At 37.8% G+C, this 15,417-nt stretch overlaps 1 protein-coding gene across 2 annotated transcripts in view; it reads right to left on the bottom strand.

The window, feature by feature from the left end:
• Positions 1-15,417, bottom strand: part of pkn2b (protein kinase N2b) — a 47,545-nt gene that overhangs the window by 23,388 nt on the left and 8,740 nt on the right. For both annotated transcript variants that reach the window (XM_084129049.1, XM_084129050.1), the window contains exon 2: positions 812-1,112. In XM_084129049.1, the coding sequence (XP_083985175.1) occupies positions 812-1,112 (301 nt within the window). The remainder of the gene's footprint in view (positions 1-811; positions 1,113-15,417) is intronic.

The following is a 15,417-nucleotide window of genomic DNA, read 5'->3' as shown; positions in this document are numbered from 1 at the left end:
GCATAAATAAAGTGTTCTTTCAGTAAGCGGCTGATGGTATAAATAAAAAACAATATAAAAATTAAAAAGCAAGCTGTTTGTATAAGTAAAAAGGCAAATATAAAACCATCTATTTTGGTTAATCCCTTAAACCCCTGGCAAATCATTAACATTGGTCTTTGTTGTGATTTTGTTTTTTCAAGAGTATATTACAGTGTAGAGTAACATCCATGGATAACTGTTGTTTTGGAAACAAAGCCCTTGGTTGTACTACCACAGTAGAGCAAAAAAGTGTTTTTGTTGTACCAAGGTACAGTGACAGTATTCGACATTAATAACATGGTACTTGAATGCATACCATTATACTGATGATAACAATATTTATATGTTTATATGTTATATGCATGTACCTCAACAAGGTTCAATGACTGCTATGGTATTACCACAGCCCAAAAACATGGTATTGCCATGGTACCATGTTAGCTACATGGTTTCTTAAAGACAATGCCAAAATAGTTTTGCAATCTGCCCTTGCCGCACATGAGATTTAATAGCATTTTGATTTATTTGAACTTTAGTAGCAAACAATTGTGATAGAGTTGGTAGGTTTGATTCATTTCCATGCATTGGTTCAGTCTATCGGTTTAAATTAACGGACTAATTTTTCAATTAAAATTCTCACATGGAATTTATAAGATTTAGTACAAAAAACATAAAAATATGACAAAAAAAAAAACAACTTTTGGTAAGTTTTTGTCAGTGATTAAAAACAAATATACAATATACAAAAGCTAAAGAGACATGGATGGAGATGGAGTAAAGTCAGCCATACCTACAACCTCCTCTGGGTCCTTCACCACTATGTGTGCGTTCAGTTCCTGAAGCTCCTGATGCAGTTCCTCCACCTTCTTGTTGGACTTTTTAAGCATGTTGTCCACATAAGCCAGACTCTTCTTATCTGTGGTCACCTTCCTCAGGTTCTCGGCTCCTTCTTTGATCTTCAGCTCTTTGCGGATCTCTCGTTTTATCTGATCCTTGATCTCATCCAACTTTTGTTGGACCATAGTGTCTGAGAGGTCCAGATTATGGCCGAGACCCAGACGTTCCGAAACCATCTGACCCCGAGTGTCACCCTGAGGAGCAGGAGAGAGAAAGAGATAGCAGAAATGTTTACAATTATCTGAAGCGTTCATAGACATGGAATGCATCCTGGAATGTAGCATCGTTCTCAAGATGCAACGTAATGGCAAGTTCTCAAAATAATAAGTGGTTTGCATTCTCTGAGTAATATCCTTCTATACTGCAGAATGATGGGAATTCACTTTAACATACACGGTGGTGTGTAATGATCCGGTTCAGGTTGTTATGCAATGGAATAAAGCACTAGCTAATCAGCTTGAGGAGGCCCAGAGAGCTCCCAAGAACAATGAAACACCTTCAGACAAGCACAAGGGTCAATGAACAAGAGTGTACATGATTGAGATAAAAAAAAATCTAGTTTTAAAATACATGTACCAAGTTTTAAAGAATTCTAGTTTGGAGTTAGAGAAGGAGTTGGTTTTATTTGATTTTGAAAACAATTTTATAATTATTTATTTTTTTTAATTATTTTTTATTATAAATTATCTAAAACATGGGAACGCTTTATCCTATATTTATAAAACGGTTAGTTCCAATCCTTGATTCTGATTGGTCAATAGCTGTGCTTTATTCACGATAATGACCGCTTCACCCAACTGTTCTATGTATCACTACACAACACCCCTAGCAACCACTCTTAGTAACTTAAACACATGTTTGATCTCATTGATATTGTTCATTGAAGCTATATTAGAGTAGCCTAGAAATCTAGACGCACCCTAGCGGCAGCAAAATGTATTTTGCAGCCAGGGCAGTCTAGCAACTCTCCATTGACTTTCGAGCTGCAAAAACCTAAATTGGGTCAGGCCAATCAAGTCGTGTATAGAGAAGGCGGGGCGGGCTTAACATAATGACGACAGAGTTGCGACGGTTCCCTGCCACTTGAAAACAAAGAATGGCTGCTGCTGCTGGCGAACAGACTTTCGAAACGGCTTTGGCCGCGACTCTGGAGGACTTGGAGTTAGGTTTCTCTTTGAGAAAAGAGCATAGAACAGCACTTAAGTCATTCTTAAAAAAAGGAAGATGTGTTCGTAGTTTTGCCAGCCAGATATGGCAAAAGTTGAATCTATCAACTAACGTTAGCTCCGCTGTTGGGAAAACGCTCTGGTTGGGTGAAGCGCTGTCCTATTGCGTGCAGAGGGATTTTGAAAGACAGCCGTTTATCCCGCCCCTCGGATTGAGCCGTGTCTATGGTGAGTTGCCTGACCCAACATCTTGATGTAGGTCTGGCTTGCCAGGCTAATAGTAGAGTATTGTGAGAGATTGAGTAATCGAGTGTACCTGCATTTACAGTAGATTTAGCATTTTCCTTCAGGTCAGTCATATTCATAAAAAAAAAAAAATCCGTTTGAATGTCCGCTGCAATATCTTGTCCTTTTAACAGTTAAGGGGTTTTTCCGTGCCCGTAGTCATCTGTCAGTTGCGTCTTCCTTCTCCGTGTTCACAAGTTTGATTCCTTTCAATGTAAAAGTCTTCTCTACTGACTGACTCACTCATAAAGACGGTCTTTGCTGCCATCTATTGGCGAAATAATGTATGTAACTTTTGTTGCTGTTTATGGTAAGGGACTATTTTTTCCAGCGGAAGGAAGGCTTTTAGTGATTTTACTTCATAAAAGTTGCATAGATACATGTTTTTCGGCTTTAATAGTTGTATTGTGTGGTAACCGTTTTATAAAAGCAATAAGGTACTCGAGACAAGTGCTGTATCGTGAATAAGTAACGGCTGAAGGGGTTTTGTTGTTAACCCCTAAGTAACTAATAAGTAACGGCCTTCAGCTGTTACTTATTCACAATACAGCACTTGTCTCGAGTACCTTATTGCTTACTTATAAGTGCTTCAAACAAAAGCATAAGTGTTTAATACAGCGTCCCCTTTTGGGCTTTGAGAGATGTGTGTGCCATTTAATGCTTCTGAGACAAGTTTTCCTCAGCGCATAACTAAAATTTTACGGTTATATAATTATTTGTAAATGTTAGAACATTTCCATTTTGCATATTCTGACAACAAGCAAGTGTCCATTGAATTTCACAGACTTCAGTAAATGAGAATTTAAAATGGTAAGCAATCAGTTGTTTTTAGGTTTAGAATGTAATGTTTATTTTAACAAATAAATAAAAAAACTTTATTTACTATAGAGGTTTTGTAGCCAATCACAATCATATCTGTTGAGCACGTGAACGCCATGTAAAGTCAGAGAAAGGTGCGAATCAGCAAGTTAGTTAGAAATTGCTTAACACATCTGAAAACCCACAAGGTTTTGTTTTGTTCTGTTCTATGCAAGCCGCATGCTCATGAATCCTTACATTATATCCAAAGTGTAAACAATGTAAATAATAGATTCCTTGTACAATTAAAGGGGACCTATTTTTTGGCCATTTTTACAAGATGTAATACTAGTCTCAGGTGTCCCCAGAATGTGTCTGTGAAGTTTCATCTCAAAATACCCTACAGATAATTTATTATACCATGTTGAAAATGCCAATTTATGGCTGGGAGAAAAAAAAACATGCTGTTTTTATGTGTGTCTCTTTAAATGCAAATGAGCTGCTGCTCCCCACCCCATTTCCAGAATAGGACGGAGCCTTTACATCTCAGGTTTGGATAACTATGGCAATAAGAAATCAGGAGAAACAATGACTGTCAAAGAAATAGTGGTGTTCAGCACTATACGCATGACCAGGAGTCGGACACTGATAAAGGAGAGACTCCGGCAGAAGCAACAACTATGAGAATAAACAAGGAAGTTTATGAATGTTTTTTGATTTAATTATTTAGTTGAGTTTTTTCAGCTGTTTTCCAGCGATGGATGAGCAACACACACACTCACAAATACAGTTGCAATGTTCGCTATGCGCTATACAACACACACACACAAACATGTTGCATCATGTTCACTTATTAATTGTTGTAGGCTACAGGTGCTCGTGTCAAAGTGACAGGATGCCTACCTAACTAGAAAATATATGCTGCATGGAGATAGAAGAGGTATTATTTTACTTATAGTTGTAATTTCTGTAAACAGATTTCATTTATGAAACACGGGAGATCAGCAGAAAAAAAAAAAAGAAAAAAAAGAAATTGTCGTTGCAACGGCGTTCAAGTGCGTGAATACTGGTTAGTGCTCTTGCCTTAATAAAGCGGCATCGAACGGCAATTACACCGAATCGTTCTTCTTCAGACCGTTGTCTTGTCACTGTTGGAACACAAGCCCGACAGAAGTTGCTCGCTATAGAGAGTCCCTCCCCTTCTGGTGGAACACCATGGGACCTTAATTCGGAAAAATATTGTATGGTAGTAAATGGCGCGAGACAACAAATATTTTGATCTCATTTGAATTGTGCCCTGAATTACACATATGATGTTTGTCAATTTAAAAGATACATTTTAAAGTCAAGAAAGTCGCAGTTTGATGTAAAACTGTTGAGGTATAAGACGTAATTACATGTTGTAATACGTAATTACAAAGACTACAAACTCAAAAGGCGCACATGTGACGTCATAGCTTTTCTCTTAGTCTCAGCCTCAGACGTCACGCCCACGGAACGTTGGCTAAACGTCTGATGCATATGGTACACTTAACTGGAAACACTTCAGGAATGTCGAAGTCGTCATCTGATTGGTTGAATTTTATCGGATTTCCGGGGGGCGCGAGTGTCGCGTTTATTTTCGGTCCGCCTGGAAACAAAGCGCAGACGTGTAATTGCGTTTCCTACTGATTTACTCGGTGTTTTGATCAGATGTGGTAATGCAGACGCAATTGTTGTTATACGTGCACAAACAGATCAATGACTTACTGCTTGTTTTCTTCTCCTTCTTTGATTTTCTATGCTGACTGACTTGTTGCAGTCTATGGTTGCACGCCGATCTGTTGTTGTGGGGACATTTCCACGCAACGAAACGTGACACTGAACGAAACGAACTGTAATTGGTTGTTTGACATGTCGGTCAAACGGCCTTATGGGCGGGCCTTGGCCAAAGAAAGCTGCTATGAATTCCAGACCTTCAGCCGTCAGTCTGAAGGTCTGGCTACGCGAGACTACTTTTCTCTCAATGAATGAAGCTAACTTTACTGAAGCTAACGTCTGTCTTTCTATAGTCTTACGTTATAATCGTAACGTTACGCCGTCATGCCTGAGTGTTTTGTACCAGACTGCACACATAAGAGATCATGTTGGTGACTTACATAGTGCGAGACGAGAGATGTAGTTCATTGAGCGATTTTCACATAAAACTAAGGCCACATCCACACGAAGCCAGAGCTTTCCCTATCCGATGTTTTTTTTTCCTCGTTCAAAAAAAAAAATCCGTAAACACGGTGTCGTCTCAAGAAATATCTGCGTACACACGAAACCACTGAAACCGACTCAAAACGATGTACTATACATGCCAGTCCAGTATGTGGCGCTTTAATTCTGCCACAGAGATGGCAAAAAACGCGGAGAAGAAGCACGCACATAAGGCATAAATCTTTCTTATAGCCTACTTTCAATGGCATAAACCCTATGGATAAACCGTGCGCACTGTATACAATAATATTAGGCACAGTAGCTGCTTCTTTTCTTTTATAGGTCTTTTTTTTACCTATAACTTATATTGAAAATATTGAACAATATGAACGGACGCAATATGACATATAGCGGACGCATAAAGCTTGCACAAAGAACCGGCAAAAGTAATCAAATATGAATGTGTCAAAAATAGCAAGGAGATATTTTAATTGTTTATTAATAAACTAGTGTTTTCTGTGTGGCTGCAAAGATGAAGTTGACGATGCTGACTCGCCACCTTCGCAGTATTATGACCGTGACATTTAGAGAAATGCACACTTGATACGGATTAGCCTACATAGCTATATGTTTCTTAACTTTCTTTTCATTTTGAATTTTTGTTCTATGTTGTTTAAAAGTTATTTCAAGCTTTCTAAATAGGCCTATATATATATATATATATATATATATATATATATATATATATATATATATATATATATATATATATATATATATATATATATATATTTCTGAGTTTCGGTTCATTTATACAGCAAGTCCAGTTCACGAGCAATGCAAGACATATGGCGCCGGCACGTCCATGTCTTGATTGTCTGCTATTTGCTATTAAATCCAGGCAATTCGTTGATGAAACATGGATTAAAATTAAGATACAATTTATACAAAACGAAATTCACTTTAAAGAAAGGCTTTATACAAAACGAAACTTAATGGGGTCAAAATTAGGCCTATGTCTCCCGATATATCTTATGATTACTCGTTCACTTTTCAACATTGATGAAATTAAAAAATAACATTATTTAAGCATAAATATGAAACTAAATACATTTTCTTTAATGGCTACAAATAGGCCTACAGATAAATTTAATGTCGGAGTGGAATGTTTTGCTGGTTAGTGCGTTTTTTGAATAATTCCCAACGATCGTCTTAATCAGACAACAGACCAGCACCATATAATGAACAAAATAGAAATAAATAAGTAAAATGAGAATAGCTATATGTAAATAAATAAAAGAATAAAATAGGCTCAGTAGGCTATAGCTTCTTCTGCAGCATTATAGTATATTTTTATACAAGAATATCGTCGGCAGTTGTTGCTGTTACGTGCGGTGTCTGACTAGTCGACACGTGGGGTGATGACATCATCGTTTCACAAAATGTACGGATTGGCCGTACACACGAAAACGCAAGGGCGGCGTTTTCAGATTTATCCACCTTGGGACCCGGTTTCAAAAAATAGCGGTTTCAGTCTCCGAAAACGCCGGATCCGTGTGGACGAAACGCCAATACGATAAAAAATGTATAGCCTACGTATACAGCGAAACGCGTCTCCGTGTGGACGGGCCCTAAATGTTACTGTTCTGTTTTATGACAAACTGCGACTTTCTTGACTTTCATAATTATCTTTTAAATTGACAAACATCATGTGTGTAATTCAGGGCACAGTTCAAACGGAATAAAAAGATAAGTTGTCTCTCGCCATTGACTACCATACATATTTTTTCCGAAATAAGGTCCCATGAGCTGGAAGCGGAGGGGAGGGACTTAGGCTCTCTATAGAAAAGCACATCTTCAGCGGACCGAATCACAAGCTGCGATTGTGAACAAGCAAGCAATTCCGCTGCTGTGCGTATTCCGGTGAGAAGACGAACAAGAAGCTGAGTTTGTGACGTGAGGCGCTGTCAATAGCAGTTATATATTTGCGCTTTTATATATTGTTCATCCAAAGCATCACTGAAATATTTAAATGTTTTTGTTTATTTAAATTAAAAGTTAATATTCTGTATTATTCTCTCTTGCTGTTATATAAAAACAAATGTCAAAAATAATGACATTACAAAGTGAAACTATTGCAGGTGTTTTTCATTGCATTTTAAAAAAATCTTTCCGTTTTTATTTATTAAATTTGCTTTGGGGGGGTGGGGCATATTTTTTAAAAGGTTTAAAGGGGGGCACGACAAAAAAAAAGTTTGAGAACCACTGGCCAATGTGACGCACATAGAACAAGCCGTTTTCAAGCAATGAGACTTAAGGTTTTATGGGGATTTTTTTAAGAAAAAGGAGCGGGTGGATTTTCATCATTATAGAGTGGTTGCGTACACAATGAATTTTGCTTTATAGGTCCCATTTGCGACTGCTTTTTTGATTATTTAATAGGTTTTTGCAAGCGTGCAGAGCATGCACTTCAGAGATTGACATACTTAATGATTACAAATGGATGGCTCTTGTCTTGCTTTTTATTTATTAGGGATGCAACGATACCATTTTTTCAGAACCGATCCGATACCAAAAATTCTGAGTATCGGCCGATACCGATCCGTACCGATACCAGCGCAGGTTTTTTTTAATCAAGCAGAATTTCTATAACTCTGTGTTGAACTGATAATAAGAACTGAAAAAAAGAAAAACAACAACAAAAAATATATGATCATAATCTGACATAAATGCTATTATAAACTAGATTAGTGGATAATTCAGCAGTAAAATTTAGTCTAGAAAAATCACGAGTGCACAATAATTGTATAAAATTTGAACATTTTGTGAAAAAAAATGTTTAGTGGGGAACAAATTAGAGACAATAAGTGTAACACTAAATCTGGTAAAACTTTACACATTGCTCTTTGTATTGTTGTAAAATACATTCATGAAAAACAACAACAAAAATCAAAAATATAAATTATTTTATAGCCTACAATAAAATTGAGACATTTTTTAAATGTATAGCACAGCTGTTTAATGAGGTAGCAACATAATAGATAGGACAGAACAAGAACGGCTATTGATAATGTTTCATTGCGTCACTGTATAATATGAAAGGCTCCAATACAGTGCGGCACAAAGCGCTTATGCGCATCCAGAGCGCAGAATGATGCGCTTGAAGCAACACGAGTCACAGCGCGCAGCGCGTCGAGTCCGCATTGAAAAGTTTAAAGCACAAAGAAAATACATATTGATGCGTAGTGTATTATACAGTATCTATCTATGCAATAGTCTATTCAGCATTTTCTTTTAACAGTTTTAAATTTCAGTTACTGTGCGCGTGAAGAACAAATAGTACCTGACTTTACTCCAGTGTTGTGATCTAACAGACACCCTTAGAAAGTAGGCATGAGGTACAGCAATAAAGTCCAGCAAGATAAAGTTGTTTTATGCGAAACCATAGACCTTTATCTACAGATCAAGTATAATAATAGTAACATTGAATCATCTTGGAGAGACTTTCATCTTGTTAACTGTCGTAACCGAACGCGACGCGCTGTTTGAGTGCTGAATGGAGAATGACTGACAGCGCAGCTGAGGGAAACGTTTACGTGATCTTGAATTTAAGGACTTAAATATTAATTTATATCTCACATTATACTATATAATGGCTTCAGAACACTTATAATATTGTGCGCGAAAACTTATGGTGCTTTATAATGTTTGTGTGTCTTTTGTGGGGCTTAACAATAACACTGAATAGTATACACACAATATCGGATTTGGATCGGCCTTGTCTGACCGATACCCGATCCGCCAAAAATGGCAGTATCGGAGCCGATACAGATACTGAGTATCGGATCGGTGCATCCCTATTATTTATCACCTGTTCACAATCTGACAAATTTAGTGTTTCGTACACTTCAAAGTTTCTGGATTGACAACCGTATTTAAAATGCGCGTTTGAATCGGAAACTGGAAATGCTTAATTCAACAGTTTTTGCTCTGGTACCTAAATTGGTACAGAGAACCAAAATTTTACTGTTTTTGGTACCGACGACTGCTGAAATCTTGGTACCGTGAAAAGCCCTAATTTATAATGCTTTATAAGCCATTTACAGTCTTTAGGGTGGTTTGTCTGCATCCATCCAACACAACTAGACATCAAACTGCTTTTGCAAGGTCAATATCAAAACAAGTTCAACTGAGAATAATTTTCCACCATAGGTCGGTTCACAGCCTTCTCACAACAGCATGGCCTGCCCTGTATTCTCAAAGTTCACACAAACATGCCTGCGCGGTGAATAAGAAGACCCCTCCTGAGAAAGATTTATAGAGACACAGCAAACATGGGGTTTGGCATTCAAAGCGTGTGTTATCAGCAGGGTGGGGTCAGCGCACACAGATCACTGACCGAGGAGCCCAACTGCTTCAAATCAACTAGATGTGGCCACACAGAGCGAAAAACAAGTGGTGTGATTTAAACTAGAGGCTTTCTGAAAAAAAGGGAAGTATAAACGTCTGGAAGGTCACCACAAGCTTTTAAGTGCAACAGTCTATAAATCGTAAAGCTATAGACCATATCTGGAAGAAATAATGTCAGTATCAGTACTGGGTAGAATAAAAAAATGCATCATGATTCTTCGAGGGCTGCAACAAATTTTGATAATGATCAAAATGTCTTTGATTAATTAAAAAAATATATCCCACAGACTATAAATCAGTTTGTGGCGGGGGGATTATTAATCTCCGTTAATAATATCCGTTAATAATCTGTTACACATAACTTTATTATATTAAATATTAATCAAAAACGATTCACACCTTCACAAAATCCAAATATTCAGTGTAAGAGTAAAAATGACATAACATTATTTATAGTAAGTTTATTGATTCACATCTTATTTAGAGTTTTGACCTCGACAACCCAACTGCATTTACCGCAAACAGTAAACTAAAAGATTGTTTTGGTTGAATCGGTTCAAAGGAGATCATTAGTTCGCGAATCGGACGTGTCATTAGCGGACTTGTACACGTTGTGTGATTATCCAGGTGTCGTGCCGAATTTCTACCCCCGCCAAATTATTACCCCCCTAGTATTGGTAGGTTTAGATTAGTTGTGGGGGAGGGGTTAGGATTAGGGGAGGGGTTAGGATTAGGGGAGGGGTTAGGATTAGGCAATCAGGTACTGACTTCAACGAGGGGGGTAATAATTTGGCAGGGAGTCGAAATTCGGCACAACACCGGCAGTTAGGACATCGCACAAGATTTGTCAACACAGAAAACATTTCATCATAGTTTTGTTTTGTTTATTGAAAGTGTTTTTCATGTCATCTGAATGAGCGGAACGCTTTTCAGAGAAGATAAGGCAACGTATTTTTTATTTTTTTTTGCACAACACCCAGCAGATGAAATACCCGAATGCTCCACATGAAACTTAGGTCTTCCGATCTATTATCATCGTGTCAATTCTCAATTGATTTTGATTAATATGCGCAAGGGAGCGAGAGAGAGCAAGATAGTTTGAAGACGGTGAGGGTGCGCGCGCGCGTGACCGGGCCTCTCTCTCTCTCTCTGCTCGTTATTTCAGTAATAGGGCTTGGGCGTCGTGACGTCATACTTGGCGTGGCGGCCATGTTGATGGCCTCGCGAATGTAAACATACAGCAAGTCGAACGAGGAGAAGCAGAGTTGGGAGAAAGAAAAAATATGTTAAAATCCCGAAAAGGATGTGGAATTTACCGGGATACGTTAGGGAAACCAGGGACCAGTATGTGGACAAATTTTCCTGTAAAATATCCCGTATTTTAATACCTTACTCTCTCATAACATTAATGTTAGCCCTTCCATCGGACCTGTCAGTCTCTGTAACGTTACTGTTGTCCTGTTGCTACCCCCTTGCCCTTCCAGCGAAACAGATGTTTTCAAAGCATCGTTTTGCTTACTTGAAGGCAACCTTAGCGTGATATTGGCCTTTTTAAGATAACAGCGTGGTTATTGTGAGAGCACGATTTCACGCCAATCTGTAAGCAAAGTCACGTTAGATCTAGCTTAACAACTCGCTTAGTTAATGCTGTAGTACGTTTTGTAGTACGAATTTTTGCTGTCAGCAGAGGGATAGCAACAGAAAGATGAATGTTGAAATTTTCATTTTTCAGGATATTTTATAGGAAAATACTAAAACGGAAAGACAGCGGGAAAAGAGCTCAAATGCGTGAGAAACCCGGAAAAAACGGGAGGGTTGATAGCTACTAACTACACTTTTTTTGCCGATTTTGTCCACATAACGTTACTGGTCTCTGGCTTCCCTATTTAACGTATCCCCGTAAATTCCACATCCTTTTCGGGACTTTAATATCTTTTTTCTTTATTTTCTTTCTCCCAACTCTGCTTCTCCTCGTTCGACTGCTGTATGTTTACATTCGCGAGGCCATCAACATGGCCGCCACGCCAAGTATGACGTCACGACGCCCAAGCCCTATACTGTCACCCTGTCACAAGCGCAGCAGTCATCTACATCACTCACCAATCAAATAAGGCTTTGGCGAGACAAAATCGCTTGTGAGAGAGACGCGTGAGTGACAGAGAGACGGAGGGAGAGCAGGGAAAGGAAATGCCGCTGAATGAACACGCTGCGTGTTTTAAATAGCGTAAACAATTTTTTTTATAACGAAACGCAATTTGTGGCGGCCGGTGTTGATTCTGTGGCGCACCGCCACGAATTAGTCTATGTGTGGGAAACACTGATATATACACACTAGGGCTGTCACTTTTGTGAAAAAATCCTGTTAAATTTTTGAGATAAGTGTTCATTGAATCGATTGTAAAATCGATTTTCCATGTCTAAAGACGTTTCCATTTTAAACGCCAAATATGGTCAAATCCACGGACAACTAACAGGTATTAGGACGAACGTAAAGAGGGCGCTTGAGACGCGCACAAGTCAGCAATATTCCTGATGATTTATTGGCGTGAAGTTTCGTGCACAATGACAAACAGGAGTGCAACATTCTCGAAAAACAAGAAGTATTTGACTTCAAAGTCCGTATACGTGCGTGTAAAAAAAAAAAAAATATTTTCTTTGGATTAATCGAAGACATAATTAACATTGATCACAGTGCTGGGAGGTATACGGGTTCATATGGAATACGGGTGTTTATATTTGTTATGATATGAATTTTTAATACACCGCAATACCGGTGTATGTCGCTTTAACAACGATCGGAACGCAACGCTACACTGTTTGAGAGGGGTCTCTTTTCACTGTTGCACGGTGGTGAGGGCACAGCTGTAGGTGTTACTAAGCGTGACGGTGAAGATGGATGGGTTAAACTTAGTGCTGGACGGTATGACCAAAAATCCATATCACGGTATTTTTCAAAATGATACCGGTTTCACGGTATACTGTATGACGTTTTTTTTTTTTTTTTTTTTTAGCATGACTGGGTGTTTGATCAAATTTTCTACTTATTGAGAGAGGACATACTGCAGTAGATTGACCTATTTTACTGTCATGAATGAATATTGTAGAACACATCCACACTAATATTAATACAGGTTTGCAAGGCTGTTTACAAAGAGGTGCCAGCAGGAGGCGCTTTAGGAGCGGCAGAAAGGTTTCCCCAGTAACGGCTGTACACAAACCAGCGCAGGGCTCATAAACGCTGCTTTATCAGGAAAGATAAAGAAAGATTCAATTGAAAGAACATCGAAACTTTTCTAAAGACAGTCAGTTCACTTCAGATACATTCATATAAAAACACCCGCTTTGACTATGAAATATGCAGTGCTCATGTTTATTCAACGATGTCAATGCCAACCACAAATAGATTTTCCAAAAGGCTGTGTTGATATTGTGAACCAATGTATGGGAAACACTGTAATATAATTAGACAGCTATCAATTATAGTTTAACCTATCCATCTTCACCGTCACACTTTTATTTTTCTCTCACCGCCACGCTTAGTAACACTAGGGGCTGTGCCCTCCTCACCACAGAGAAACAGTGAAAAGCGACCCCTCTCACACACCGTTCCAAACTTTGTTAAAGCAACATACACCGGTATTTTCAAAATTCATATCATAACAAAAATAAACAGCGTTATTCGGTATGAATCGATATACCGCCCAGCACTAGTTAGAACTATAATTGATAGCGGTCAAATTATATTACAGTGTTTCCCATACATTGGTTCACAATATCAACACTGCCCGCCACAAATAGATTTTCCAAAAGGCTTTGACAAAAACATGAGCACTGCGCGACTCAAAGTCAAAACGCAGCGCGGGTGTTTTTATATGAATTTATCTTTGAAGGGAACTGACTCTCTTTAGAATTTTCGATGTTATTTTCATTTAAAATCTTAATTTATCTTTTCTGATAAAGCAGCGTTTATGAGCACTGCGTTTGTTTGTCTACAGCCGTTGCCAGGGAAACCGCTGTTTCTTTGTAAACAGCCTTGCAAACCTGTATTAATATTAGTGTGGAATTTTTCCTTCAATATTGACTCATGACAGTAAAATAGGGCATTCTAAGTCAATCTACTGCAGTATTTCCTCTCTCAATCAGTAGAAAATGTGGTTAACACCCAGTCATACTTGAAAAAAAAAAATATATACCGTCATATAAATTTTTGGTCATACCGCCCAGCACTAATTGATCATTATCAAAAAATTTTACGGGATATCTGACAAAATGCATTCAATTTCACACTAATGCACAGATCTCTTTTGAAATATAACATATGGTTTGTCCTGTCTGGTTAATCCCTTAAAACATAACTGCCTGTGTTTACATTAATTTCACGTCATAAAAGTATTTTTAAACACAAGTACATTTAACCACACAGAATCGCACACAGCCGCATGTGTGAGCGTTCACAAAGCGCACTTGAGTATTTGAAATTTGAAAGCAGCCTTGTGTCAGTGAGTTTTAGAATTTGAATTAGAGGTCGGCGATAGTGGATTTTACCAATACCGATATTTAGGTTTGACCGTACATGCCGATAACCGATTATTCAACCGATATTTTTAAAAATGGATACTGGATTAAAAACAAACGTAACACTCCAAGTAAAACAGTGCTGAACTGAAATGTGCTAAATGAAATAAATATATAAATATGAATATATTGAAATGAGAAGTTCTACAGAACGAACTCTACAGAAAATAATTTAAACATTAAAATATTAAAATAATTACGTCAAATGTGTTTCTTTAGCTATAACCTAGAAACATATGTAAATTTCATAGGTAACACTTTGCAAGTCCCATTTGTTAACAAGAATGTATTAGCTAGTTTTCATGAACTATGCATTATGCAATATACAATATACATTTTTACTGCATGTATTAATATGAGCAATACAATTGTAGCCTACCTTTATCATTCATTTTAACTGCTTGAGGCAGCCACTAGGCTACTAATGTTAGTCATCTCAGCCTCGACGGCAAACATCCCAGAAAAACTATCGGTATGGACTTTTGACGATAGTGATAGTTCCACCAAACAACTATCGGTACCGATATATTGGTAAAACCGATGAATCGGTCGAGCTCTAATTTTAATATAAGAAGCAAGCAGAATACGGGTGTTTTGAATGCTATGCAGCGTCTGCGGTTTAAAAACTAAGCGCAGGATCGATCCAGAATCGTTGGAGAGAGAATCTTTCCTTCCACCCCTATTGTATAGTATGAACAACACAATATTAGATAGATTAAACAAACTGTTCTTTCCTGTATGCCAGGCCTATATGCGTAAAGTGCCAAGTTGATGCTTCCTCTGCAGACTTCTTTACTCTCGTATCACGTGATTAGAGTGTAATTGCAGCATTTGTGGTTAAATATCGTTTTATCATATTGCAATATTATCGCAAATGCAATTAATCGTTCAGCCCTAATAGTTATTATACATGCTTAAGCTTTTTATTTTAGGCTTTTAAGTGGAATTTGACACAGAATTAGGCAACTCGCCAACGATTCCTTGTGACTCCCTCAATCAAAACTCAATCAACTTGTCACACATTAATCATATATAAAAAAAATAAAAAAAACGTGTGCATAGTTTAATGACCATAAACCAAACA

Source organism: Abramis brama (genome assembly GCF_963993115.1).
Source record: "Abramis brama genome assembly, chromosome: 11".
NCBI classification, from domain to species: Eukaryota; Metazoa; Chordata; class Actinopteri; order Cypriniformes; family Leuciscidae; genus Abramis; species Abramis brama.
This window is presented reverse-complemented; position numbering and strand designations above follow the sequence as displayed.